Source organism: Eumetopias jubatus, unplaced genomic scaffold, assembly GCF_037043125.1.
Source record: "Eumetopias jubatus isolate StellerSeaLion01/CBP00866 unplaced genomic scaffold, mEumJub1_p1.0 scaffold_10, whole genome shotgun sequence".
In the NCBI taxonomy this organism is placed as follows: domain Eukaryota; kingdom Metazoa; phylum Chordata; class Mammalia; order Carnivora; family Otariidae; genus Eumetopias; species Eumetopias jubatus.
Window position 1 is genome coordinate 57,705,562 of NW_028274816.1, and position 27,742 is coordinate 57,733,303.

A 27,742-nucleotide genomic window follows, 5' to 3' on the forward strand; every position below is an offset into this window, starting at 1 on the left:
TTACAGGATTTCTTCCTTTTGGATGTCTTCAACGGGTGTTGGCTGGATTAAGGGTAAGGATTTGGAGGATGTCACAGGCTTGCCCTGTCTTGTGGAGCTAAAGGAAATCCTTTGGGTGAGGCAGTATACAAAGTATGTGGGGATGGAGAGGATGACAATGAGAAAAAGGGCAATCATTGCAAGCAGCCCCCATGATGGGTATTGTCGAAGCACCTCTTTTGACTGTGGAAAGATGGGAAAGGGACTCAGGACGTCAAAGTTCCCAGAAAAGGAAGGACTGTAGAAGGGAAGGGTGGAAGGGGAACCAGGGCAGAGGATTAATGAGTCTTTAGCGAGTCAGGGAATGAGATGATAGGGTCTTTAGGCCATGGGTGGATTGAAAGATCCAGCCCCCACTCCCTAGGAAGGTCTGGTGTCTGGGGAGGGAGGCTCACACTGTTTGAGTCCCAGGCCACATAGGTGATAGTCTTCAGAGAGAGATGAATCAGAGTAATCACAAACAGGGCTAGCAGCACAACTGGAGACAGAAAGCACCACAGCCAACGAATGATGGGAGAAGCTGGGGGTCCCCACATGATCGCCAAGTCTTCAAGGAACCTGGGAGGAAGGGCCACAAAACTTGGGGGTCAAGGCCAGCCCGACCTTAGCATCTTTCAAATATTCTACTTCACCTCCAAACCTCTGCCTCAGCTCAAGCCTCATCCTCTCTTATCTGCTCCCTAGTCAGTCTTGCATCCCAACCCAAGAAAAAAATTTCAAACATCTCTCTACTGCTCAAAACCTTTCATGGGTACCCAATGCCCTCAGGATAAAGGCCCAGTCCTTTCATTCATTCCATGAATATGAAAGTGTTTATGATGTGCGAGGGACTCTTCTACATGCTGGGTATCCATACTGAACAACGCAGACTGAAAAAGAAGGTAACACTTGACCCTCAGGGAACTTTTCTGTTTCTTCTAGCCCATGGATCCAGCCTCCTCTACTGCATGTTCTCAATCACAATAAATATCTAAGTGGGTCCTTTGGCCTAGAATGCCATTCTCTTTGTCTACCTATTCATCTGTCTGGACAATGCTCAGCCACTTTCTCCTTTAGGACGCCTTCCCAGTCTTTCCAGGTGCCCCTAGAGAGCCCCCTGGCTACCTCGACTATAGATTTACCACCTGGATTGGGATTATCTGCTTATATATGTCTTCCTCTTTGGTCTCTGTTTTTTGAGAGGAGGAGCTCACTCTAATTTATTTGTATCCCAGTAACGACAAGGCTTTCTCGACACAGAGAAAGCCTCAAGAAAATTTTTTGAATGAGTAAACCACTCTCACCTGAAAATGCTGCCACCTGAGCCTTCTGCTTCTGAATTATGCCACTTGGATGTCCACACTAGCCTGTTAAAAAGTCAGGCTCAGGAGTCCTTTGTGTTTGATTTGGATTTTCCCACTCTTCCTTGCACAGTTATGTCTACTAAGTCCCAGTCTCTGATTATCTTGTTCCCTCTTCCCTGGTGGCTTTTCCTTGCAGCATTAGAGGACATCTCTCAACCTACACTTCTACCCCCCTAGCCCAAGCCATTGTTAGCTCTTACTTGGAATATTACAATAGCACCTAACTGTTCTCCTTGTTTCACTCTTGACTCCTCAGAGTCTATTCTCCACACAGCAGCCATACATATTTTAAAAAATAAATCTGATGATGCCACTCCCCTACTCAAAACCTTCCAAAGCCTCCTCCTCCTCTCAAGTTCTGCATAAAAAGCTAAGTCCTGCAATGGCTTAGAAGGTCCTACATGATCTCTTGTTATCTCTCTGGCTTCATCTACCAACATTCTACTCCAACCTGATCTCTTTATTCCTCAAAAATTCCAGGCATGATGCTTCCTCTTGCCTTCGTACTTAGTGTTTCCTCTGCTTGGAACACTTCCTCAAAATCTGTCATGGCTCCTTCCTTCTAACTCTAACCCTAACCCTTCATTCAGGAGTCTGCTCAAATGTCACCTTATCAGAGAGGCCTTCCCTGCAATCCTAACTAAATTAACACCCATGCATAATCACATTCTTGATCATCTTACTTTACTTTTTGATTTTGTCCTGCCAATTATCAGCACCTGACATTTTTATACGTTCATCTGGTATTGCCTGTCACTACCACTAGAATATAAATTCCTTGAGGACAGGGATGCTTGTTTTATTCAATAACCTTGGTGAGTAAAACAGTGCCTGGCACATAATAAGCACTCAATAAATATGGTAAGTGAATGAACAGGTTTTTCAGAAGCTCCTGAGGTTAAGAGTTCCTATGTCACTCTAGCTGGGTGATGACAGAGGCAACAAGAAAGGGGTCAACCTTCCCTATAGACCCAAGCTATGACCTCCTGGCCCCACAGCTATGTTTTCAAGTATGATGATGATGGTTATGGGGAGGACCGTCCAGTATTCACTCAGCAGTCTGATGCAGTAGATGCCTGAGGGTCAAGTGAAGAAGAGGCCACACAGGAACATGAGAACAAAGACAACCACTGGAGGAAACATAGGATCTAGATCAAGGTCAGAGGTCTGGTTGGGTGACAAGGGCTAAGCAGAGGTTATAGACCTGGGCTGGGTAAGAGTCTCAGAGAAGTCAGGGCCATTGGTGGGAATAGGGCGTTGGTCAGAGTACCTGTAAGCAGCTTTGTATGCTTCCTGAAAGAAGAAAAGGTGTCCTGGAGTGGGGTAAGGATGCCCTGCATGATCCCTATCATGCTGCTCAGCCCCAATGTCAGCAAAAGCAGGAAGAAGAGGATGGATCAGAAGACAGACTCAGGAATGAATGACATGGTTTCAATGAAGGCTACGAGTGCAAAGCTTGGGCCCGCCTTAACCTGTTGAGGGGAGAGAGGGCAGGAGTTAAAGTGTCCTTGAACTTAACAAAAAAAAATACAGACAAGGACACTATCTTCCCTGGAAAAATCTAAAATCTGCGGGTCACTGAGAAAATTAGATCTCCAGGCTGACCCTCTGATAAAGAAAACCAATCCACCTAGCATTTTCCACAGATGGGCATTCTGCAAGCTATAGTTCTTTGCATTACCAGGGCTGCAGGTTATCCTGGTGTTTCTTGGATTCTTTTCTGGTGCTAAAAAGAGCTAAAATTTGTTTCACTGAAGGCTTTGAGTAACTCTAGACTGTCCTCACCTATTTTTTACTGACCTTCAAAAACTGCTTCTCTAAGTTGCATTCAGTCACGGAGCTGACGACCATGTTCTTGATGGGCTAGGGAAGGCTGCTGAGCCAGGACTTGAAGATGGAGATCGGGTTATCAACCAAGTTTGGAGGGGGCTGGGCCTCAACAGGCAGTTTCCCCAGGGTTACCAGCTTCGCTAGTGTTTCAGCATTCCTGGGGATGAGGAGTTGAATCACACAGAACAATTTGGCTCCTCTTATTTCTAGATAAGAAAGTACATCACTAACCTAGCACTACTGATCTAGGTAAGGTAGAGGCTGAGATAAAACCTAGAAGGTACCCACCTCCAGGATCATGAATTTGTGTGAGCCTGGAGAACTTACAACCATGAAGGAACCCCCGGAGAAGTGTTTTATTTCGTCTTTGTGGGGACTCTGCGGTACATGCTGCAGTGATGGGGTCTCTTATTCACCACCTACCTCTTCCCTTCCTCTCTTCTTAGACTAGTAGGTAAAAGACAATCTTCTAGGATTTGTGTTACAGAATGTCAGGGAGCACCATTTACTTATATTACCACATACATAATGCTCCCATGGAGTTGTGCTATGTGAGAGAAACTGCTTTCTTAGACTTTTTGATCTGAGCCCTGCTGACCTCTTTAACTTTACCTTCTTCCCATGACCTTCTGCACATTTCATGCTCTAATCAGACTCAACCAGTTATAGTTTCAGGGCTGACCATGCTCTCTCATGCCCAAGACCAACCCCACCCCAACTACCATTCTGCACTTGACTAATTCCTAAAAATCCTTAAAAATTCAGCTGTTGCTCTATACAAACTGCAGTGGAAAGCTTGCCAAAACTTAGTGATAAGAGCAAAATGCAAGGTGCAGGGAAATAATTATAGTTTGATCACATTTTAGAAAATAAAATGTCTTCTTGGTAATAGGCAAGTTAAATATTTGGATTAACCCTCTCACTATAAATAACTTAAAGCCTGAAAGATATTTTAAAACTTCTTAAAAAAATTAAAATATTGAAAAAGTGAGGAATTATTAGACAAAAATTGAAGCACAAGACAAAAACAGTGGGGAAAGGGGACTTCCAAAGCAACTTTTCCCTGAAGTAAAAGTCAAATACAGCAAACTGTACCTGTAGTTTCCAATTTTGTGACCTTTAAGAAATAAAAAGACCATGGAGGTCAGATATAAAGCACCAGAGCCTGCACAAGTAAGAATCAGACTAAAAAGTCTTCCCCTAAACCTCACACTTGAAAGGGCTACACCTTCAGTATAAAAATGAACCAGGGCGCCTAGGTAGCTCAGATGGTTAAGCGTCTGCCTTCGGCTCAGGTCATGATCCCAGGGTCCTGGGATCGAGTCCCGCATCAGGCTCCCTTCTCCTTGGGAGCCTGCTTCTCCCTCTGCTTCTCTCTCTCTCTCTCTCTCATGAATAAATGAATAAAATCTTAAAAAAAAAAATGAACCAGAAGCTTGCACCCAACCCTTCCACAAAACAGGCAATGCAAAGAAGGTTGCCTCAGAAATGAGCAAGGGCTCCTGGGTGGCTTAGTTGGTTAACTGACTGCCTTCGGCTCAGGTCATGATCCTGGAGTCCCAGGATTGAGTCCCACATTGGGCTCCCCCGCTCAGTGGGGAGTCTGCTTCTCCCTCTGACCCCTTCCCTCTCTTGCTCTCTCTCTCTCTCTCAAATAAATAAATAAAAAGAAATGAGCAAAACAAAGGGAAATTTTTAAAGTTCCTGGCACGTCATAAGCACAAGCCAGCCCTACCTTGGATTTGCAGCCCAAATATTTGACCCTGGTTGTCTCAAGAACTCAAGCCAAGAACTGAGTTTCAAGTAGTCTCTTTCTAATGTCCCCATGCATCAGGTAGAAACAAAAGTCTTATTTGGATGAATACACCTTCATCCTAGGTCTTATGAATTCCCATGAATAGGGGCGCCTGGGTAGCTCAAGTCAATTAGACATCGGTTCTTGATTTTGGCTCGGGTCATAATCTCAGGGTCATGGGATCAAGCCCCTCGTCAGGGTCCACACTGAGCATGGGGTCTGCTTGGGATTCTCTCTCCCTCTGCCCCTCCCCCATTCACATTCTTTCTTGCAAATAAATAAATAGATCTTTTTTTAAAAAATTGAGAGAGCACAAGCAGGGGGAGTGGCGGAGGGAGAGGGAGAAGCAGGCTCTCCGCTAAACAGGGAGCCTGACGCAGGGCTCAGTCCCAGGACCCTGGGATCATGACCTGGACCAAAGGCAGATGCTTAACCGACTGAGCCACCCAGGTGCCCCTAAATAGATCTTAAAAAAAAAAAAGAATTTCCACAAATAATGATCAAATAAATAAACAGGACATAGAGACAATGAAGTACACAAAAAGAAGACACCATTGATTTCTACAACCTAAAGTTACTCCCAAATATTAGAATTATTGAAGATTATAATACAACTGTATTTGCTGTGCTTACACAATAAAAGACGAGTTTAGAAATATTTGAGAGGAAAAAGAAACTATAAATTGGCCATGAGGGTTTTAAAAAACTAAACTGAACATCTTGAAATAAAAAAAATAAAATAACTGAAACTTCAAATTATTAGCGTGAATAATTCTGTCAGCCACAATGAAGTAAAAGGGGCACAACTTACCTTCCCATTGTAAACAACCAGACAACTGGACAAAATTTATAAAACAACTGTCTTCAGACATTAGATAACAGGCAGCACAAGACTTTGATCCCTGAAAGAAGGGAAACAAATGAGGTGTGCCATACAATGGCCCTAGTTTTCTGCCTGAAAGTACATTCTAGTCTGCAGAGCAGGGAAGAAGATTACAAGCAAAGCATGGCAGTCTCACTGAGTTGAGGAAACAAAGGAGTTCAGAGAGGCTGAAGCAGCTGGGAGTTCCAAGGAAGGATTCTGGAGGACAGCCAGCTGGGAAGAAAAAGAAAAAGTTTACAAAGGGGTCCCCTTGAGTCTTTGCTGAATTTTAAGATGCACGTGTGTAGGGTGAAAATCCACAAGGCCATGTAAAGAATAACTGGAAAATATCTAGTTCTGGATGGGGTATTGAGCATGGATGCCAGGAGGGACATGCCTTAGCAATGGGACTGAAGTATTTCTGGAGAAAAGACTACTCTTGACCCACTCTAATGAAGCTTAAAATCAAGACTCAAAAGGATCAAAGTAAACCATAAGTAATACTGCCTGCTAGGAAAAAGCTCAATACTCATTGGAGGAAGGCAACAAAAGCCAGACACTCAAAAATATAAAATTAATAAAGTCCAGCATCCAGTCAAAAATTAGTAAACAAATGAAAAAGGAAAGACTATGACCTATAATCAGGAGTAAAATCAGTAAATAAAACAATAAATAAGGGGCACCTGGGTGGCTCAGTTGGTTAAGCGACTGCCTTTGGCTCAGGTCATGATCCTGGAGTCCCGGGATCGAGTCCCACATTGGGCTCTCTGCTCAGCGGGGACTCTGCTTCTCCCTCTGACCCTCTTCCCTCTCGTGCTCTCTATCTCTCATTCTCTCTCTCTCAAATAAATAAATAAATAAATAATCTTAAAAAAAACAATAAATAAAATAGTGCAATAAATGACAGAGATGATGGAATTAGCAATCAGAAATATTAAAACAGCTATTAGAACTATGTTAAAGTATTTAAAGAAAAACATAAACCTAACAAGTAGAAAAGAAAAGATATAAAAAAAACCAGTGGGACTTCTGGAAATTAATAATAAAACTGTAATATCTGAAATGAAAAATTCCTGGGGCACCTGGGTAGCTCAGTTGGTTGAGTGTCTGGCTCTTGATTTGGGCTCAGGTCAGGATCACCGGGTTGTGGGACTGAGCTCGTGCTCAGCCGGCAGTTGGCTCCCTCCTTCTCCCTCTCCCTCTGCCTCTCCCTCTGCTCACGCACGTGCTTTCAAATAAATACATCTTTTTAAAAAATTCCCCAGATGAGATTAACAGCAGATTAGATACTGTAGAAGGAAATATCAATGAACCCAAATAAATAGCAACAGAAATTAAACAAAAGGAAATACAGAGAAAAAATATTGAAAAAAGAAGACAGAAACTCAGTGACTTGTAGGATAATACCAAATACCCTAAAATAAGTGATGTGCAACTGGAGTTCCAGGAAAAGGATGGGGGGGTGGACATTTTTAAAAAATATTGGCCTAAATTTTTCCTAATTTGATAAAAACTGTAAACCCTCAGTTCCAAGAAGCTCGATGAAGCCCAAACAAGATAAATAGAAAGAAAACTGAAAGACCTCTGATAGTAACATTCCTGAAAAACAGAAAATTTTTAAAGCAGCCTGGGAAAGAGTGAGACACATATAATGAAACAAAAATAAGAATGAATGCAGGAAAGCCATCAGAAAGTATAAAATCAAGAGGACAAGAAATTACAGAAAAAACTGTCAAACCAAAATTATACACTGAAATATTCTTTCATAACTGAAGATATTTCATATATTCATATGGATATATGTTTCATAACTAAAGGTGAAGGAAAGACTTTCAGACAAACAAAAGTTGAGAGAATTCATTGCTGGCAGGTCTGCATTACAAAAAAATGTTAACAGAAGTTCTTAAATTGAAAAAAAAAAGGATACCAGATGGAAGCCTGGATCTATACAAAGGGATAAACAGTGCTGGAAATGGGAAATATTTCGGTAAGTATAAGACACATTTTTTTCTCACTTAAAAACATCTTTTAAACACATTGATTATTTAAAGCAAAAATAGTAGCAATGTATTATATTTATAATGTGCTGAGAAGAAAAATGTGTTACAATAATACAAAGGACAGGAGGAGGGAATAGAAATACATTGTTGTAATGTTCTTAAATTTTGTGAGAAATTGTTTATTATTATTTGAAAGAAGATGGTGATGAGTTAAAGATGTGTACTGTAAGCTCTAGAACAATCACTGAACACATAAAACAAAGAGGTACAGGGAATAAGCCAAGAAAGGAGATAAAAATGGAATCCTAAAAATCTTTTTAAAAAACTCAATCTAATTAGAAAACGAGGAATAAAGTAACAAAGAAGAGATGGGACAAAAAGAAAAGAAGTACCAAGAGGGTAGCCTTAAACATAATTCTAATGATAATTACAATAAACATAAATGGCCTAAGTACTCTATCATACTGAATAAAAAAATCAGGAAAGAACTATATATGCTGACTACAAGAACACATTTTAATTACAAAGACATGGATAGATTAAAAGGATAAGGATGAAAAACATATGCCGCACAGACACAAATCATAAGAAGGATGGAGGGTTATATTAAGACAAAGCAGATTACAGAATAAGTAACACACCAGAGATGAAGAGATATTTCATAATGACGAAGGGGTCAATTCATCTAAAAGATATAACAGCACTAATGTGTATACACCTAGTAACAGAAATTCAAATGGCATGAAGCAAAAGTTGATAGAATTGAAAGGAGATAAATCCATACTTACAGTTGGAGATGTCAACAGCCTTCTTTGAGTAACTGACAGAACAAGTATACAAAATCACTAATAATAAAGACTTGAACCAAACATCAACCAATTTCACCTAATTAACATTTACAGGATACTCTATCCAATAATATCAGAATGCACATTATTTTAAGGTGCTCATGTAATATTCTCCAAGACAGACCACATGCTGAGCCATAAAAAAACTCTCAATAAAGTAAAGCAATTGCAAGTATACAGGGTATGTTCTCTGACCACAATGACATTGAATTTTAAATCATTAAATATAAAAATAGGGCTGGTAAAAACTCAAACATTTGGAAATTTAAAAACACACTTCTAGCAATTCCAGTTACAGCCAACCAAGTTATTTTGTGGATACTGACAAACTGATTCTAAGGTTTACATGGAGAAGCAAAGGACCCAGAATAGCCAACACAATACTGAAGAACAAAGTTGAAGGACTGACATTATCTGACTTTAAGGCTTACTATAAACTGAAACAATCGAGAAATATGGTATTGGCAAAAAAAAAAAAAAAAAAAACCCAGACAATTAGATCAATGGAACAGATAGAGAGCCCAGAAATAGACTCACATGTAGTCAACTGATCTGCAAAAAAAGAAGCAAAGGCAATACAATGGAGCAAAGATAGTATTTTCAACAAGTGGTGCTGGCACAACTGAACACCCACATGCGAAAAAGAATTAGACATAGACCTTACACACTTCACAAAAATTAAAACAGATCACAAACCTAAATGTAAAATGCAAAACTGTAAAACTCCTACAATAACATAGGAGAAAATCTAGATGACCTTGACTGTGGCAAGATACAAATCCAAAGGTACAGTCCATCAAAGAAATAACTGATAAGCTGGACTTCATTAAAATTAAAAACCTGTTGTGTTAAAGGTTCTATCAAGATAATAAGACAAGCCACAGACTGAGAGAAAATATTTGCAAAAGACACATCTGCTAAAGAACTGTTATCCAAAATACATAAAGAACCCTTAAAGCTCAGCAATAAGAAAACAACCTGATTTTAAAATGGGTCAAAGACCTTAACAGATACCTCACCAAAGATATACAGATGGCAGTATGAAAAGATGCTCCACACATCATATGTCATCAGGGAAATGCAAACTCAAACAACAATGAGCACTACACTATTATTAGAATAACCAAATCCAGAAGACTAATAACACCAAATGCTGTGAGGTTGTGGAGCAAAAGGAACTCTTACTTATTGCTGGTGGGAATGCAAAGTGGTACATCTACTTTGGAAGAGAGTTCGGCAGTTTCTTACAAAAGTAAACATACTTTTACCATACAATCCAGCAACTGTTCTCCTTGGTATCTATCCTAGAGAGATCTCATGTTCATAAAAAACCTGCACATGAACGTTTGTAACAGCCTTCTTCATAACTGCCAAAACTTGGAAGAAACCAAGATATCCTTCAGGAGGTTAGATAAATAAACTGTGGTACATTCAGATAATGGAATATTATTCAGTGCAAAAAAGAAAAGAACTATCAAGCCATGAAAATACATGGAAAAAAATAAATGCATATTGCTAAGGGAAAGAAGTTAATCTAAAAAGGCTACATACTGTATGATTCCAACTATATGACATTCTGGAAAAAGCAAAACTATGGAGACAGTAAAATGATAATTGGTTGCCAGGGGTTGGGGGGAGGAATAAACATGCAGGGCACAATTTTCAGGGCAGTAAAAATACTCTGTGTGATACTATAATTATGGATACATGTCATTATACCTTTGTTCAAACTGAATGTACAACACCAAAATGAACCCCAATGTAAACTATGGACTTTGGGTAATAATGATGTATCAATGTAGGTCATCAGTTGTAACAATGTACCACTCAGGTGGGGGATGTTGGTAACTAGTGAGGCTGTGCATTTGTGTGGGCAAAGAATATATGGGAAAACTTTGTACCTTCTGCTCAAATTTACTGTGAATCTAAAATTGCTCTAAGAAATAAAGTCTACTAAAAAACATATTTCTAAATAACCAAGGGTCAAAGAAGAAATCACCAAGAAAATTTCCTATTTTTAATTGAAAGTAAATGAAACCATATATCAAAATTTGTGGGGGGCGCCTGGGTGGCTCAGTCGTTAAGCATCTGCCTTCGGCTCAGGTCATGATCCCAGGTCCTGGGATCGAGCCCCGCATCGGGCTTCCTGCTCGGCGGGAAGCCTGCTTCTCCCTCTCCCACTCCCACTGTTTGTATTCCCTCTCTCGCTGTGTCTCCCTCTGTCAAATAAATAAATAAAATCTTAAAAATAAAACAAGAAAAAAAATTTGTGGGATGTAGCTAAAGTGATACCTAGAGGGAAATGTATAGCTTTAAATGCTTATATTAAAATCTTAAAAAAAATTTTTTTAATAAATAAATGCTTATATTAGAAAAAAAGAAAGGCCCCAAGTCAACCTAAGCCTCTACCTTAAAAAGCTAAAACAATAAAATAAAAGGAAGGAAATAAAGAGAAGTCAATGACATAGAAAATTAATAAACAACAGAGAAAATAACAAAACTAAAAGTTGAACTTTTAAAACTGATACAACCTCTAGCTAAATTGATTGAGGAAAAATAGGAGATGATAATCACCAACATCAGCAATGAAAGAGGGACATCACTACAGGTCCTTTAAAAGGACAAAACAGAAGTGTGATGAACATCGTTCTGCCAATATACCTGACAACTTAGATAAAATGAAAAAAACTTCCCTGAAACACAGAAATTACCAAAACTAATACATGAAACAGAAAAACAAGGGACGCCTGGGTGGCTCCGTCATTAAGCATCTGCCTTCGGCTCAAGTCATGATCCCAGTGTCCTGGGATCAAGTCCTGCATCAGGCTCCCTGCTCCGGGGGGAGCCTGCTTCTCCCTCTGCCTGCTGCTCCCTCTGCTTGTGTGCACCTTCTCTCTCTCTCTCTCTCTCTGTCAAATAAATAAATAAAATCTTCAAAAAAACAGAAAAACAAAAAGAGCCCTACAATCTATTAGATAAACTGAAGTATAACTAAAAACCTTCACACAAAGGAAATTCCATGCCCAGATGACTCACTGGCATATTCTATCAAAATTTTGAAGAAGAAATAACAACAATCTTACAGCAACTCTTTTAGAAACCAGGGAAAGTGGCAACATTTTATGAAGCCAGTATTATCCTGATGATAAAACCAAGCAAGGACACTAGAAGAAAAGAAAACTAAGTACCAATATCCTTCATCACCCTAGATTCAACATCCTTAACACACAGCAGCAAATTTAATCCAGAAATATATAAAAAGTACAAAACATGGGGTGCCTGGGTGGCTCTGTTGTTAAGCATCTGCCTTCGGCTCAGGTCATGATCCTGGGGTCCTGGGATCGAGCCCCACATCGGCTCCCTGCTCAGCGGGAAGCCTGCTTCTCCCTCTCCTTCTCCCGCTGCTTCTGTTCCCTCTCTCTCTGTGTCTCTCTCTGTCCAATAAATAAATAAAATCTTTAAAAAAAAAAGTACAAAACACCATGATCAAGTGGGGTTTATTCCAGGAATGCAAGAAAGCTTTAACATTTGAAAATCAATCAATATAATGAATCATATTAACAAAATGCAGGAAAGATATACAATCATCTAAATAGCTGTAGAATACGTATTTAATAAAATTCAACATTCATTCATGTAAAAACTTGCAGAAAACTGGAGTATAAGCGAATTTTCTTCACCTAATGAAAGACATTGGGAGAGGGGAGAATCCTACAAACATCATCATATGTAATAGAATCAATGATCTCCCCTGAAAATGGCAAAATGCACAGATGTCCATTTTCACTCCTTCCATTCAACATCATACTGGAGATTCTAGTCAATGCAATAAAGGAAGTAAAATAATTTTTAAAAAGAGAAGTAGGAAGATGAGACATCTGGGTAGCTCAGTTGGTTAAGCGTCTGCCTTCGGCTCAGGTCATGATCCCAGGGTCCTGGGATGGGCCCCACATCGGGCTCCTTGCTCAGCACGGAGCCTGCTTCCCCCTCTGCCTCTGCCTCTCTCTCTCTCTGTCTCTCATGAATAAATGAATAAAAATCTTTAAAAAAATAGGAAGAAAAGTCTTCATTCAAATCTACATAATTGTATATTATAGATAAACTTAAAGCAACAAAAAGATGAGTTTATCAAGATCAATATACACAAATCAGCTGTACCTCAATATACTTAGCAATGAAGAATTAGAATAAAAGTTTAAGGATATTATTTATAATAGAATATAAAACATGAAATCATTAGGGATAAACTTTATAAAATATGTACAAGACATTTTATATACCAAAACTTACAAAGTATTGCTGTGAGAAATTAAAGAACATGTAAATAACACAGAGATGGGGCGCCTGGGTGGCTCAGATGGTTAAGCGTCTTCCTTCAGCTCAGGTCATGATCTCAGGGTCCTGGGATCGAGCCCCACATTGGGCTCCTGGCTCAGCGGGGAGCCTGCTTCTCCCTCTCCCTCTGTCTCTCTCCCTGCTTATGCTCTCTCTATCTCTGTGTCTCAAATGAATAAATAAAATCTTAAAAAAAAATAACATAGAGATATACCATGTTCCTGAATCAGAAGACACTGTATTGCTAATTGTACATTCTTCTCAAAATGATCCATAGATCCAACCAATAATTTAATCCCAATTAACAACACAGGATTTTATTTTTGTAAAAAAAAAAAAAAAAAAAAGACAAGCTAATTCTAAAATTTACACGGAGGGTTCCTGGGTGGTTCAGTTGGTTAAGCAACTGCCTTCAGCTCAGGTCATGATCCTGGAGTCCTGGGATCAAGTCCTGCATTGGGCTTCTGGCTCAGCGGGGAGTCTGCTTCTCCCTCTGACTCTCTCCCCTCTCATGCTTTCTCTCTCTCTCTCTCTCAAATAAATAAATAATATCTTTGGGAAAAAAATAAAATTTACATGGAGAGAGAAGATATACAATAGCCAAAACAATTATGGAAAATAATAACACAATTGGAGAACTTCCACAACTTGATTTTAAGATTTACTGTAATATATTAGTAATCACAACAGGATGGTATTGGCAAATTAATTGACTAGAATAGAGTCTGGAAACAGACCTAAACATATATGGTCAACTGACTTTCAACAAAGATAACAAGGCAATCTGATGAGGAAAAGATCGTCTTTTTCAACAAATGGTGCTGGAACAAATGGGTATCGAAGTGTACAAAATAATTAATTTTGACTTTTACTCTACACCTTACACAAAAATTTACTTGAAATAGAGGATATGTAAACAAAAAAAGCTAAAACTGTAAAACTCCTAGAACATGAAAAAAGACAAATACCACATGATTCCATTTATTATTTAAGGTATCTAAAGTAGTCAAAGTAATAGAAACAGAAAGTAGATTACATAAAGTATCTAAAATAGTAAAACTAATAGGAACAGAAAATAGAAAGATGTTTACCAGAGGCTGAGAGGAGACAGAAGGGAGTTTGTTGTTTAAATGGTATAGTTTGTTTTGGGAAATGCAAACACTATGGAGATCTATTTCACAACAACGTAAATATATTTAACAGTATTGAACTGTACACTTAAAGATGGTTAAGATAGTAACTTTTATGTTATGTGTTTTTACCAATCAAAAAATGCTACTAAAATGGGCAGAAGACATGAATAGACATCTCTTCAAAGACATACAGATGGCCAATAAACACATGAAAAGATGCTCAACATCACTAATCATTAGAGAAATGCAAATCAAAACTACAGTGAGATACTACCTCACCTCTGTCAGAATGGCTAAAATTAACAACACAGGAAACAAGAGGTGTCATCAAGGATTCGGAGAAAAAGGAACCCTCACGCATTTTTGGTGGGAATGCAAACTGGTGCAGCCACTGTCGAAAACAGTATGGAGGTTCCTCAAAAAGTTAAAAAGAGAACTACCCCATGATCCAGTAATTGCACTACCAGGTACTTACCCAAAAAATACAAAAACACTAATCCAAAGGGAATACATGCACCCCTATATTTATTGCAGCATTATTTACAAAAGCCAAATTAATGGAAGCAGCCCACATGTCCATCGAGAGATGAATGGACAGAGAAGATGTGGTATATATACAATGGAATATTATCCAGCCATAAAAAAGAGTGAAATCCTGCCATTTGCAACAACATGGATGGCACTAGAGAGTGTAATACTAAATGAAATAAGTCAGAGACACACAAATACCATATGATTTCACCCATATGTGGAATTTAAGAAACAAAATGAACAAGCAGGAGAAAAAAAAGAGAGAGAGAAAGACAAACCAAGAAAGAGACTCTCATCTATAGAGAACAAACAGAGGGCTCCAAGAGGGGAGGTGGATGGGGGGATAGGTGAAATAGGTGATGGGGATTAAGGAGTACACTTATCATGATGGAAAAAAAAATGCTGGTAATCACTGCACAAAACAAAAAAACAAACACAATGAAAAAGGCTGTGTGGTAAAAGAAGCCAAACACAAAAGGTCACATCATACTGTTTGATTCCATTTATACTAAATGTATAATTTACATTTATAATGTAAATTATACATTTACATTATATGTATATAATATATATATATATACATACACATACATACATACATTTTGCCATCCATAGACACAGAAAGTAGATCACTGGTTGCCAAGGGCTCAGAGAAGGAGAAGAATAGACATGACTGCTAATGGGGTTTCTTTTGGGGGTTATGAAAATATTCTGGAATGAGATAATAGTAACGGTTGCACAGCCTTGTGAAAATACTAATAACCACAGAACTATACTTTAAAGTGGTGAACTCTAGGGGCGCTGGGGTGGCTCAGTTGGTTGAGCATCTGCCTTCGGCTCCAGTCATGATCTAAGCGTCCTGGGATGGAGTCCCATGTCCGGCTCCCTGCTCAGTGGGGAGTCTACTTCTCCCACTCCGTCTGCCTCTCCTCCCACTGGTGCTCACTCTCTCTCTGCTCTCATGCTCATTCTCCCTCTCTCTCTCAAATAAATAAATAAAATCTTTAAATTAAATAAACAATAAATAAAATTGTGAACTCTAGCATATGTCAATTATATCTTAAAGCTGTTACTTTAAAAAATACTAGAAAAAAAGGAGAAAATCTTTGCAATCTTGGGGTAAACAAAAATGTTCTAGGGCATGGAAAGTTTGCACCATGAAAGAAACTTTTGATAAATCGGGTATCATCAAAATTATAAATGTCTGCTCATCAAAAGGCATCATTAAGAAAATGAAAAGAAAACCACAGACTGATATATAATATCCGCAATATGTATGTTTGACAACAACTTGCATTTAGAATATAAAAAGAACTCTTACAACTCAATAATTACACACACATATACATGCAATTTTGAAAATAGGCAGTGGATTTGAAAAGACATGCCACAAGAAGTGTAAAATGCCAACAGCACTTTAAAAGATGGCCAACATCATTAGTCATGAGGGAAATGCAAATTAAAATCACAATGACATACCACTACACATTTACTAGAATGTATACAATTTAAAAAACTGATGTTGTCAAGTATTGGCAAGGATGTGGAGCCACTGGAACTCCCATACCTTGCTAGTAAAAATGTAAAATTGGTAAAAACAACTTTTAAAACAATTTAGCAGTTTTTTTATGAAGTTAAACATACAGTAACCATATCACCCTCTCCTAGGTACTCACCCAAAAGAAATGAAAATATATCCACACAAGGTCTTATACAGGAATGCTCACAGCATCTCTACTCATTACAGCCCCAAATTGCAACCAACTCAAATGCCCATAAACAGAAAAATGGATAAACACAATTGTGGTATATTCATAAAACAGAATACTTACTCAGTGATAAAAAGAGACAAACCAAAATACCTCCAACAATATGGATGAGTACCAAAAACATTATACTAAGTAAATAAGTCAGACATAAGAATACATTCACTATGAATCCATTTACTCTAGAAAAGAAAAATATAATCCATAGTGATAGAAAATAGATCAGTAATTGACTGGGGCCAGGGTACAGAAAACACAGATGGAAAATATGAGAGTTCAAGGAGCTGGATGGTATGATGGGAAAATCTAACAAATGGAATGAGATGGACAATGAGGCAGAGGTAATATGTGAACAAGTAACAGTGGAGAATTTTCAGAAGTAGTGAAAAATAGTAATTCACAGATAAAAGGAGACAAAAGAATCCCAAGCAAAACTAAAGAATTCCCCCTGAGATATATTATAATGAAATTGTAGAAAACTAAATAAAGAGCAGCAATCTTAAAAGGCACCTGAGGGAAAGACAGGTTACCTTCACACTGACAGGTGAATGCCTAACAGTCACAATGAAAGTTGGCAGACCATGGAAAGAAGAGAGCCAGAAAAGGAGCCCCAGATTCTCTGTATAAGCTCTGTTCTAATCTCTGGGTGACCTCTGAATAACTCCAAGCAGTCCAACAGAAGATTAAAATGCTGAAATAAAATTTCAGTTGGTACATACCACAGGGAAGAAAGTTTCCACTTAGAGTTCAGTCAAGTTAAATGCCTGCCTAGTAAAACAACCACAACAAAACCAATACACGCTTGAGAAACATAAAAAAAATCCAGAGTCTCCACACCATATCTACAATGTGCAGGATACCATTAAAAAAGAAAAACAACCTCTTGGCACACACAAAGAAAGAAGAAAACATGATTCAGACTCAAGAGAAGATGATGCTGACATTAGTGGACAAGAATTTTAAGGCTGTTATACTGATACTCAAGGACTTAAAGGAAGGTATACCTGTAAGGAAATAAAAAATCAAGATCACGCAGAGAAAGAAAATTATTAAAAACAACCAAAGGGATGTTTTAGAACAAAAAAAATACAGTACCTGAAATTTAAAAATTCAGAGAGTGGACTAAATCAGAGGGGAGTTAATGAACTTAAAAGACAGATCAATAGATATTACACAATCTGAAGAACAGAGATAAATCGTATTTAAAAAATATAATGAACAGGGACTTGTAGGACAGTAACAGAAAGTCTAACCTACATACATACAGAGTCCCAGAAGGAGAGTAAAGAATGAGGCAGAAAAAAATATTTAAAGGAGGGGTGCCTGGGTGGCTCAGTCAATTAAGTGTCTGCCTTCGCTCAGGTCATGATCTCGAGGTTCCTGAGATCAAGCCCCAAGTCAGGCTCCCTGCTTAGCATGGAATCTGCTTTTCCCTCTCCCTCTACCCCTTCCCCTCCTGCTCATGCACACACACTCATGTGCTCTCTCTCAAATAAATAAAATCTTTAAAGGAAAAATGGAAATCCACTTCTCAAATTTGGTGAAAAATATGCATTTACAGATTTAAGAAGCTCAGCAAACCCCAAGCAGGACCAATATTGTTTTAATGGCTGCTTATCAGAAACTACAGAGCTCAAAAGCACACTCTACTCTGCCTCTACTGAACACAACTAAAAACCCTACACAGAATACATGGATGGACTCTGAAAAGTAAATAGTAGCAGGCAGCTTGGGGAAGTAAAATAGGATTCAAAGTACCACCAAATTAGCAATGAGTTTCTAGTAACTTTTCGCTCCAGTATCTACTGATCCAGACTCAAAAGCAGCCTGAAGGGGCATCTGGGTGGCTCAGCTGGTTAAGCGTCTGCCTTTGACTTAGGTCATCATCCCAGGGTCCTGGGATCAGAGCCCCACATCGAACCCCACATCAAGCCCCACATCCAGCTCCCTGCTGAGCAGGGAGCCTGCTTCTCCCTCTCTGTCTTCCGCTCCCTCTCTCTAATAAATAAATAAAATCTTAAAAAAAAAAAAAAAAAAAAAAAGCAGCCTGAAGCCCAGAAGTGCGTATCAGATATGGAAGGAAAAAGTTCCAAAAGAAGCCCTCTATTTTTGGCCCAGAGAATTGGAAAAAGGCCTCAAAGTCTCACAGAGAATGGGGGGGGGAAATCCCCTAATTTTTGCTTTCCGTTTTATCACACACACGTCAGACAATCCTAAAGCAACAATGGCGGTATAGCAGTGGTGGCTGGACAGGTACCTGTAGTTCTGAGATGGAAACCTTCCTCTGACCAAAGAAACTGTGTTTCCAAGAACAGATAGGGAGGAAAATCCCTGTTGCTTTTTAAAAATTTCTATACTCAAGGCGCCTGGGTGGCTCGGTCGTTAAGTGTCTGCCTTCGGCTCAGGTCATGGTCCCAGGGTCCTGGGATCGAGCCCCGCGTTGGGCTCCCTGCTCCGCAGGAAGCCTGCTTCTCCTTCTCCCACTCCCCCTGCTTGTGTTCCTTCTCTCGCTGTGTCTCTGTCAAATAAATAAATAAAATCTTTAAAAATAAATAAATAAAAAATAAAAATTTCTATACTCACAATGTGTGGCCCTGGAGGTAGGTACAGCTTCTAAAATGAGCAGTAGAGTAAGGAAATTAAGCCCTAGTTTTCTAGACACAAAACTGGGTAGTGGGGCTTCTCAGAGCTGGAAAGTGTCAGGGAAATTTCAGGTAAGAAGGAGTGATCCCATAAAGTATTAAATGAAATCCTGGCAGCACATGATTGTATCTGACCCTAAACAGCATTCCAAACACTTTGAGAACTGTAAAACAGGATATACCACTATCCAGCTCCCAAACTACTGGTGGCACACAACCAGGATCAATCCAAACAGCGCTGCAAAGACTTCGAAAACTGAACTGACACTGGGACCACAGCTCGCAGAAGGTGAGTAGAAAGCTGTACCTTAAATCTAACTGGATCAGGGGCGCCTGGGTGGCTCAGTTGGTTAAGCGTCTGCCTTCGACTTGGGTCATGATCCCGGGGGTCCTGGGATCAGGCCCTGTGTCGGGCTCTCTGCTCACCAAGGAGCCTGCTTCTCCCTCTCCCTGCCGCTCTGCCTACTTGTGTTCTCTCTGTCAGATAAATAAATAAAATCTTAAAAAAAAAAAAAAACCAACTGGATAAGTTCCCTCCTAAAACTAAAAAAGAAAGAAATCTACATTTTCTGAGAAACTTAAATAAATGCAGTCTCACATATATTTAAAATAATCAGAATACAGTGGGCACCTGAGTGGCTCAATCAGTTAAGCATCCAATTCTTGATCTGAGCTCAGGTCTTGATCTCAGAGTAGTGAGTTCAAGCCCCACGATGGGCTCCATGCTGGGCATGAAGCCTACTTTAAAAATAAATAAATAAATAAATAAAAATAAAAAATAATCAGAATACAGTACTAAATTACCTGATGTATCAGGAACCAGGAAAACCTTAACACGCCACAAAGAAAAAGATAATCAATACACACCAACCCCAAAATGACAAAGAAGTTTTCATACCAACTTCAAAGCAGCTGTTACAATCACACTCTGGGTAGTCAGAGCAACCCTCTTAAAACAAATGGAAAGTCAGCAGACAAAGATGTAAGAAAGGGCGCCTGCGTGGCTCAGTCAGTTAAGCATCTGCCTTCAGCTCAGGTCATGATCTCAGGGTCCTGGGATCGAGCTCCACGTTGGGGCTCCCTGCTCAGTGGGGAGTTTGCTTCTCCCTCTCCCTCCCCATGCTCGTGCTTGCTCGCTCTCTCACTCTCTCTCTCACTCACTCTCTCTCAAATAAAATCTTTTTAAAAAAAGATGTAAGAAAAATACTAAGTGGAACATTTATAACTAAAAAGCACAATAACAAAAAATTCACTTGATTGGCTAAATAGTGGAATGAAGATGACAGGGGAAAGAGTCAGTGACCTTAAAGACAAATCAATACAAAAAAGTATCCAGTATGAACAACAGACCCAAAAATGTAGGGGGAAAAATACACAGAGTCTCAGAAACCTATGGGACATTAACAAAGGGTTTATGATCTGTCATCAGAGTCTAGAATGAGAGTTGAAAGAGTTCCGTGCAGAAAAAATATTCAGAGAAATAATGGCTGAGAATTTCCCACATTTGGCCAAAGTCATAAAACTTTAGATTCAAGAAGCTCAGTGAACCGCCAACAGGATAAACTCTAAAAAAGCCTATGCCCACACACATCAAAATCAAACAACTGAAAATTGAGCATTAAAAAATCTTGAAAGCAGCCAGAGAAAATGACACACTACATATATGGGAACAACAATTTGAATGACTGTAAATTTCTCATCAGAAATGGAGGCCAGCAGGAAACAGTACATTTCTTAAATGCTGAAGGAAAAGGACTGTCAACCTACAATTCTTTATCCAATGAAAATATCCTTCAAGAATGAAGGTCAATTAGGGAGGGCAGGTGATATGATGAGCACTGGGTGTTACATGCAGCTGAGGAATTAGTGAACTCTACATCTGAAACTAATGATGTACTATTGTTGGCTAACTGAATTTAAATTAAAAAAAATAAATGTAAATTAAGGCATTTTCAGATGAAGGGAACAAGAAAGGTTCATTGCCAACATACAAGAAACATTAAAGGTTTCAGATGGAATGAAAATAATACAGGAGGGGGGCGCCTGGGTGGCTCAGTCGGTTAAGCGTCTGCCTTCGGCTCAGGTCATGATCCCAGGGTCCTGGGATCGAGCCCCGCATCGGGCTCCCTGCTCCGCGGGAGGCCTGCTTCTCCCTCTGCTGCTCCCCCTGCTTGTGTTCCTTCTCTTGCTGTGTCTCTCTCTGTCAAATAAATAAAATCTATTTAAAAAGAAAGAAAGAAAGAAAATAATAAAGGAGGGAAAATTCAAATTTCAGAAATGAAAGAAAACCAACAAAAATGGTAAATATAATAGGATATTTTCTTCCCCTTAAGTTTTAGAATATGTGTCAGTTGAAAGCAAATGTATGTTAATCAAAAGCAAAAGTTGTAACATTGTTTGACGAGGTTTTCAATAGAAGTAAATGTAGTACATATAGCAACTACAGCAGAAAAGGTTGGAGGACAAAGGGCCCTGTATGATGGTAAGGTTTTACATTCCACTTAAAGTGGTAAAGTATTAATTCTAAACGGACTGTAGAAAGTTAAGTGCACACTTTTGTTGGGTTGCCTTCTTAGTGAGTTTCAGGGGTTCTTTACATATTATGAATATAAATGTACAGATATATACATTTCTCCAATTTTGGGACATGCATTTCCATTATCTTAATGGGTATATCTTTTTTTTTAAGTAGGCTCCCTGCCCCGCATGGAGCCCAGTGCCGGGCTTGAACTCACAACCCTGAGATCAAGACCTGAGCTGAGATCAAGTGCCGGACTCTTAGCCGACTGATCCACCCAGGCGCCCTGTGGCACTCAATTATTAACTATAACAAGGGTTACCTACTAAGGGGTGATGAGAACTCTAAAGAATGGAGGAACTGCAGATACAGAGGATGGCAGGTGGCACTACCACCAGGCCTAAGGCAGATCATCTAAGAAAGGAATGAATGTACAAGAATGATTCCCAGGATATACTATTAAATGAAAAAAGGAAAAAGTTACCTCCTGTGTAAGAAAGAAGGGTAAATAAGAAAATATACATCTTTTTCCTTATTTCTACAAACACAGGAAGGATAAGCCAAAAAATAATGTGATTGGTTACCTACAGGGAATGGATGGGAACTGGGTTGAAGTGATGGTGGAGGATTGATACTTCTCTGAGTATCCTTTTGTATAATTTTGTCTTTTGAAACCATATTAATGTTTAACACTAAAAAGTTTGGAGGGATATTAAAATTCCATACAAACAGAAATAAATGAACATAACTGTATTTCACATGAGTAACAATCATACTGAATGGAGGAAAAAGAACTAACCCAAGTAATTTTTGAACACAGCATTTTGACTATAAAATCCAGGATAAAGACAAAAGTTGTCAACCCTGGGATTAGTATGTTTGTTTTTGCAATGGTATGAGCTAGAAAATCTTTGACTATTTGCTGTGCATTCTACCACAGAGATTAATCAACTGTGTGTGTGTGTGTGTGTGTGTGTGTGTGTGTGTGTGTGTGTGTGTGTGTGTTGAGAGAGAGAGAGAAACAGAGAGCCAGAAAGACAGAAAAAGAGATCATTACAATCCTAAAAATACTATGGAAAGTAATTTGGCATTATCTAGTGAAGCTACAGATACATGTGGTAGAAACATAGCCATAATATTTTGCAGCTCCTCCCATCTAGCGGTAAAGCCTCTTTTTCCACCCTGTGAATCTGAGGTGGCTTTGTGACTTCCTTTGACTAAAGAAATGTAACAGCAACAAAAGGAGCATTCCCATGCTTAGGTTTTGACACTTTACTGATTCCATCTGTGTTCTCTGTGAACTGTCATATGAGGAAGCCCATGCTAACCACATGGAGAGGCCTCCTGGAAGACAGCGGCCCTTGTGGGCCCGCCAACTTACTAGAGCACTAGAGTGAGCCCAGCCAACACCACATATAACAGAGCAGTGCAGTCCCAGCTGGGCCCAGCTAAATGCAGAATTGTGAGTTAACCTGTGCAAGCCCAACAGAATTTTCCAGCCAATCTACCAAATCATAAGAAATAATAAATCATTCTTGGTTTCAGCCACTTATTTTGGAGTGATTTGTTACACAGTAATAAATGTCAACAATCTCACTCATTGATATATACCCTAGACAAATGTGCACATATGTAGGACATCAGGAACACGTACAAGAATGTTTAGAGGGCACCTGGGTGGCTCAGATGGTTAGGCGTCTGCCTTTGGCTCAGGTCATGATCCCAGGGTCCTGGGATCGAGTCCCGCATCGGCCTCCCTGCTAGGCGGGGAGCCTGCTTCTCCCTCTGCCTCTGCCTCTCTCTCTCTCTCTCTCTCTGACTCTCATGAATAAATAAATAAAACATTAAAAAAAAAGAATGTTTAGAGCAAAACTGTTTTAATAGCAAAAAACTAGAAAGACTCCAAATGTTCAATAATAGAATGGATAAATTGTGGTATGTTCATATACTAGAACATTATACAGCATTAAAAGCAGACTAGAGCTATACACAGTATGGATGAATTTTACAAACATATGTTGAATGAAAGAAGAAAAACACAAAAGAATACCAAGAGATTGTACATATAAATGAACAAATTAAACTACATAAATGGACACATTAAACTATATTGTTTTATAGGGGCACCTGGTTGACTTAGTCGGAAGAGCAAGTGACTCCTGATCTCAGGGTCTTGAGTTTGAGCCCCACATTGGGTGTAGAGATTACTTAAATAAATAAAACTTAAAAAAAAAAGTTACTTAAAAAAAAAAGCTCTATTGTAGGGGCACCTGGCTGGCTCAGTCAGTAAAGCCTGCAAGGCTCAATCTCAGGGTTGTGAGTTCAAGTTCCACGTTGGGCATGGAGCCTACTTAAAAAAAAAAACAAACCCACATTGCTTTGTATAAATTAATTGTACAAATTAAACTGTATTGCTGAGAGGGGCACACACAGTTGATTAAGCGGCTGCCTTCAGCTCAGGTCATGATCCCAGGGTCCTGGGATCAAGTCCCACATCGGGCTCCCTGCAGTGGGGAGCCTGCTTCTCCCTCTCCTCCCTCACTCATGTTCTCTGTAGTTATCTCTGTCTCTCTCTCAAATAAATAAAATCTTTTAAAAAAAATTTTAAAAAAAACTACATTGCTTAGATTTGAATACATAATAATAAAATATATAGCAGAACAAAGAACTAATTATCATAAAAGCCAGGATAGTAGTTGGGAGGAAAGAGGTTATAATTAAAGATACATAGAGAGCTTCTAGGGTCATTCTTTTTTTTTTTTTTTCCTCTAGGGTCATTCTATCCTTAACATGGATGGTGTTTATTTTCTGTTTTTTTTTTTTTTAGATTTTATTTATTTATTTGAGAGAGAGAATGAGAGATAGAGAGCACGAGAGGGAAGAGGGTCAGAGGGAGAAGCAGACTCCCTGCTGAGCAGGGAGCCCAATGTGGGACTCGATCCCGGGACTCCAGGATCATGACCTGAGCCAAAGGCAGTCACTTAACCAACTGAGCCACCCAGGTGCCCTATTTTATAGTTTTTTTATGCTGCACTTTTTATGTGTGTTTCTATATGTATGTAGTATGTCATAATAAAATGTTTTTAAACATTAAAAAATACCATTATCCTCCCACCAGACTGGCAAAAATTTTAAAGTTTGGGGGTGCCTAAAGAATGAAAAACAGGGGTGAGCAGACAATAAAGATTCTAGTTCTGAGAGTCCCTTTGGGATTTAAGTATGATAGATTGACAGAAATCTCTAAATTTAGGAGTAGAAAGTGAGGGCATTCAGGAAGTAGAAAGTTCTCCAGATCTCGAATGTTTGCCACTTTTAACCTATCTCTGTGGTGGCACTCTGAAGTGGACAGTAGCAATCTCTGAGTTTGAAGATTTCTAGGGCCAGAAAGGGCTCAGAGCAAGAAAATATATGGCAAGGATTCTATTGTTTCTGTTTTTTGCTCCAGGGGCGAGTAAAGGCTTGCAAGTGCACCTGAGGTTGCCAGGTGTGAACGGGAGTCTTTGCAGCACCTTGAAAGTTAGGGTCTCTGGGTTTTGTAGTTCCCTGGGGCTGGGACCCTCCCTAAGGCACTGGCCTTACTTCTCATTGCAGCAGTGTGTGGTGATTGTAGCCCAGAAGCCCAGGATACAGAAGGAAAAAGATGTGACCAGCAGCATGGTGAAGAGGTTGACCAGAGCCACAACAAAGGCATCACTGAGACAGTTGGTGGATGGATACATGTGCAAAGATAAGGAGACAACAGGGCCGGAGCCTAGACCCAAGGCAAATAAGACTTGATTTCCTGCTTGACACCATACGTTCATGTTGTACATAGCTGGTATCTAAGAAGGAAAAGACAAGTAGAAGGAGAAATGTCAAAGAAGGAGAGGAGAATCTTAACAGAAATGGGGGGAAGGACACAGGTAAATAATGGGGAAAGGACGCCCTAACAATAGACAGTACGTGTCTTCCAAGGCCTGGTAGGGGAATGAGGGAGACTTACTTTACCTTGGCAAGCAACAAACATTGAAAGCCAAATGCTGCCCCTTCCAGCAGTAGACTCCGGAAGAGGAAACAGAATGATGAAATAGGGGGCTGGCACCGGGACACACATTACCTGAATTGAGAATGGGGCATATCAGCAACCTTGTACCAGTGGTTGGGGGGGTCCACCAACAGTCAGCAGGGATCAAAAGTACTGAGTCAGGGGGCGCATGGGTGGCTCAATTGGTTAAGCGGTTAAGTGTCTGACTTTTGGTTTCGGCTCAGGTCATGATCTTGGGGTCCTGGGATCAAGCCCCACGTCTGGCTCGACCCTCAGACGGGAGTCTAAGGATTCTCTCTCTCCCTTTCCCTCTGCCCCTCCCCCCCACTTGTGTGCGCTGTCTCTTTCTCTCGTTCTAAAATAAACAAATCTTTTTTTTTTTTTTAAGCGCTGAGTCAGAAATGAGGAGTTAGAAGACAGTTTTCAGCAAGGGTCAAGGGCTAGTGGGAGCCAAAGACCAGAAGGAATGAGACATTAGGAAATCAGTGAGAACAATGCTGGAGGGGCTCTAAGGCTTCCGAGAATGTCAGTGGTGGCTTACCTTCCCAGTGGACTTGAGCCCGTCAATCATGAAAACACCAACAAGACGCCAGGACACCAATAAGGGCAGGTTCCGACTGAAGACTGGTGACTCACCGTCCTCAGTTCTGTCTGAGGCCTTCAAGGTCAGCCAGTACCAGAAAAGTACATGGAGGGTGGTGTCCGTGCACATTCGGGATCTGGGGGGACGTGGCTTTGGACATGCCTGCTAGACACAGTGACCCCTCCCCTCTTCTTTAGCCCTTCCCCCACTTCCCACTACTCCTTCCCCCTCCCATTTCTTTTTTCTACTCTTTTCCTCTTCTTTATCCCTCCTCACTCCTTTCTCCTCTTCCAAATTCCCCTCCAGCTGTTTCCCCCTCTCCTCTTTCACTTCCTCCTCACCAAAGTCACTGGAGTTCTCCAATAAGGGACATTTTTCCCATGGAACTGGAAAGTGGAAAGACTGGCCCAAGTAGAAGAGGGTCCAGGCATTGACCACATTCAAGTACAAGCCAGTGATGAAGCACACCTGGGGACAAAAGGGGAGGTGGCTGGGGAGGAAGGATGAGGACAGGCAAAAGGAGGGGATTTGAGAGAGGACTGGGGACTTGAAGGGACTCGACCCATGGAAGTGAAGTCATGGGACCCATCCCAGGACAAGGGATGGGGTGGGAGTGGGGCATAAAGGGTAGGCCTGGGCAGCCCAGGACTCCTCACCATGAAGCTGGTGTACCCCACACCACCGATCCAGGGGCTGATGACCTTCCATACATCAATGCTGCCCTGACACATCCTCTGACCAGCTGCCATCTCCATAGAAGAGGAACCCCGACCAAGAACAGCATGAGCATGTAGATGATGAGAAAACTGCCTGTGCAGGGAGTCAGGAGGGGCTTTGAGAACCACCTGGCTTTTCAGTGCCTGGACCTCCTTGGGGTCTGGCAAAACACGTTCCCCACCAGTGACCTCCCTCAGGGCCACCGGCATCAGGGCTCAACTGTTTCCACATCCCTCATAGTCCCAGGTGTCCCTTGGGTCCCCAGGTCCTGGAAGACCCAGATGCCTAGTTTCCACCCCCAGGCACCCTGACCCAGGCCTCCAACCCCACCATCCTCATATTCTGATACCCTGCACCTCTATCCCTCTCATAATCCTAGGTATTTAGGCACCTGATTCCTATCCTCATAGTACCAAGCTTCCAGCATCTACAGATCCCAGAGACCTTGGAGTTTAAAGCCCCCTGTGGATCCATGATTCCTGGTCCCCAGACTTACAACCTCCATTGTGAAGGCAGAGGAGGAAGAAACGCCAGAAACTGCTTATCTTCATGGAATAGCCCACCTGAGTCAGGATGTACTCAACCTTATTGGGCCAGCATGGACGGGTATGGAGGACCTCACTCGCTTCCTCCTCTGCAACTTGCACCTTCTCAGGTAAGGGTTTCTGGTTCAGGGCTTGGGTAGCCTCCACCTCCAGTACATTGATTGGCCTGCATTGGCTGGCTCTACGCTGGGCCTCAGCAGCCTGAATCTCCCAGGCAAGAGCCTTCGCCAT

General features: G+C 40.4%; 1 protein-coding gene across 1 annotated transcript; it reads right to left on the reverse strand.

The window, feature by feature from the left end:
- On the reverse strand, positions 1–27,742 carry SLC6A16 (solute carrier family 6 member 16). The gene is given in 14 exon segments (XM_028091431.1): positions 1–222; positions 435–618; positions 2,374–2,512; positions 2,653–2,854; positions 3,183–3,369; positions 25,222–25,463; positions 25,630–25,696; positions 25,698–25,738; positions 26,208–26,348; positions 26,351–26,385; positions 26,591–26,717; positions 26,906–27,003; positions 27,006–27,059; positions 27,463–27,742. Coding segments are annotated over 14 exon segments (2,019 nt in total).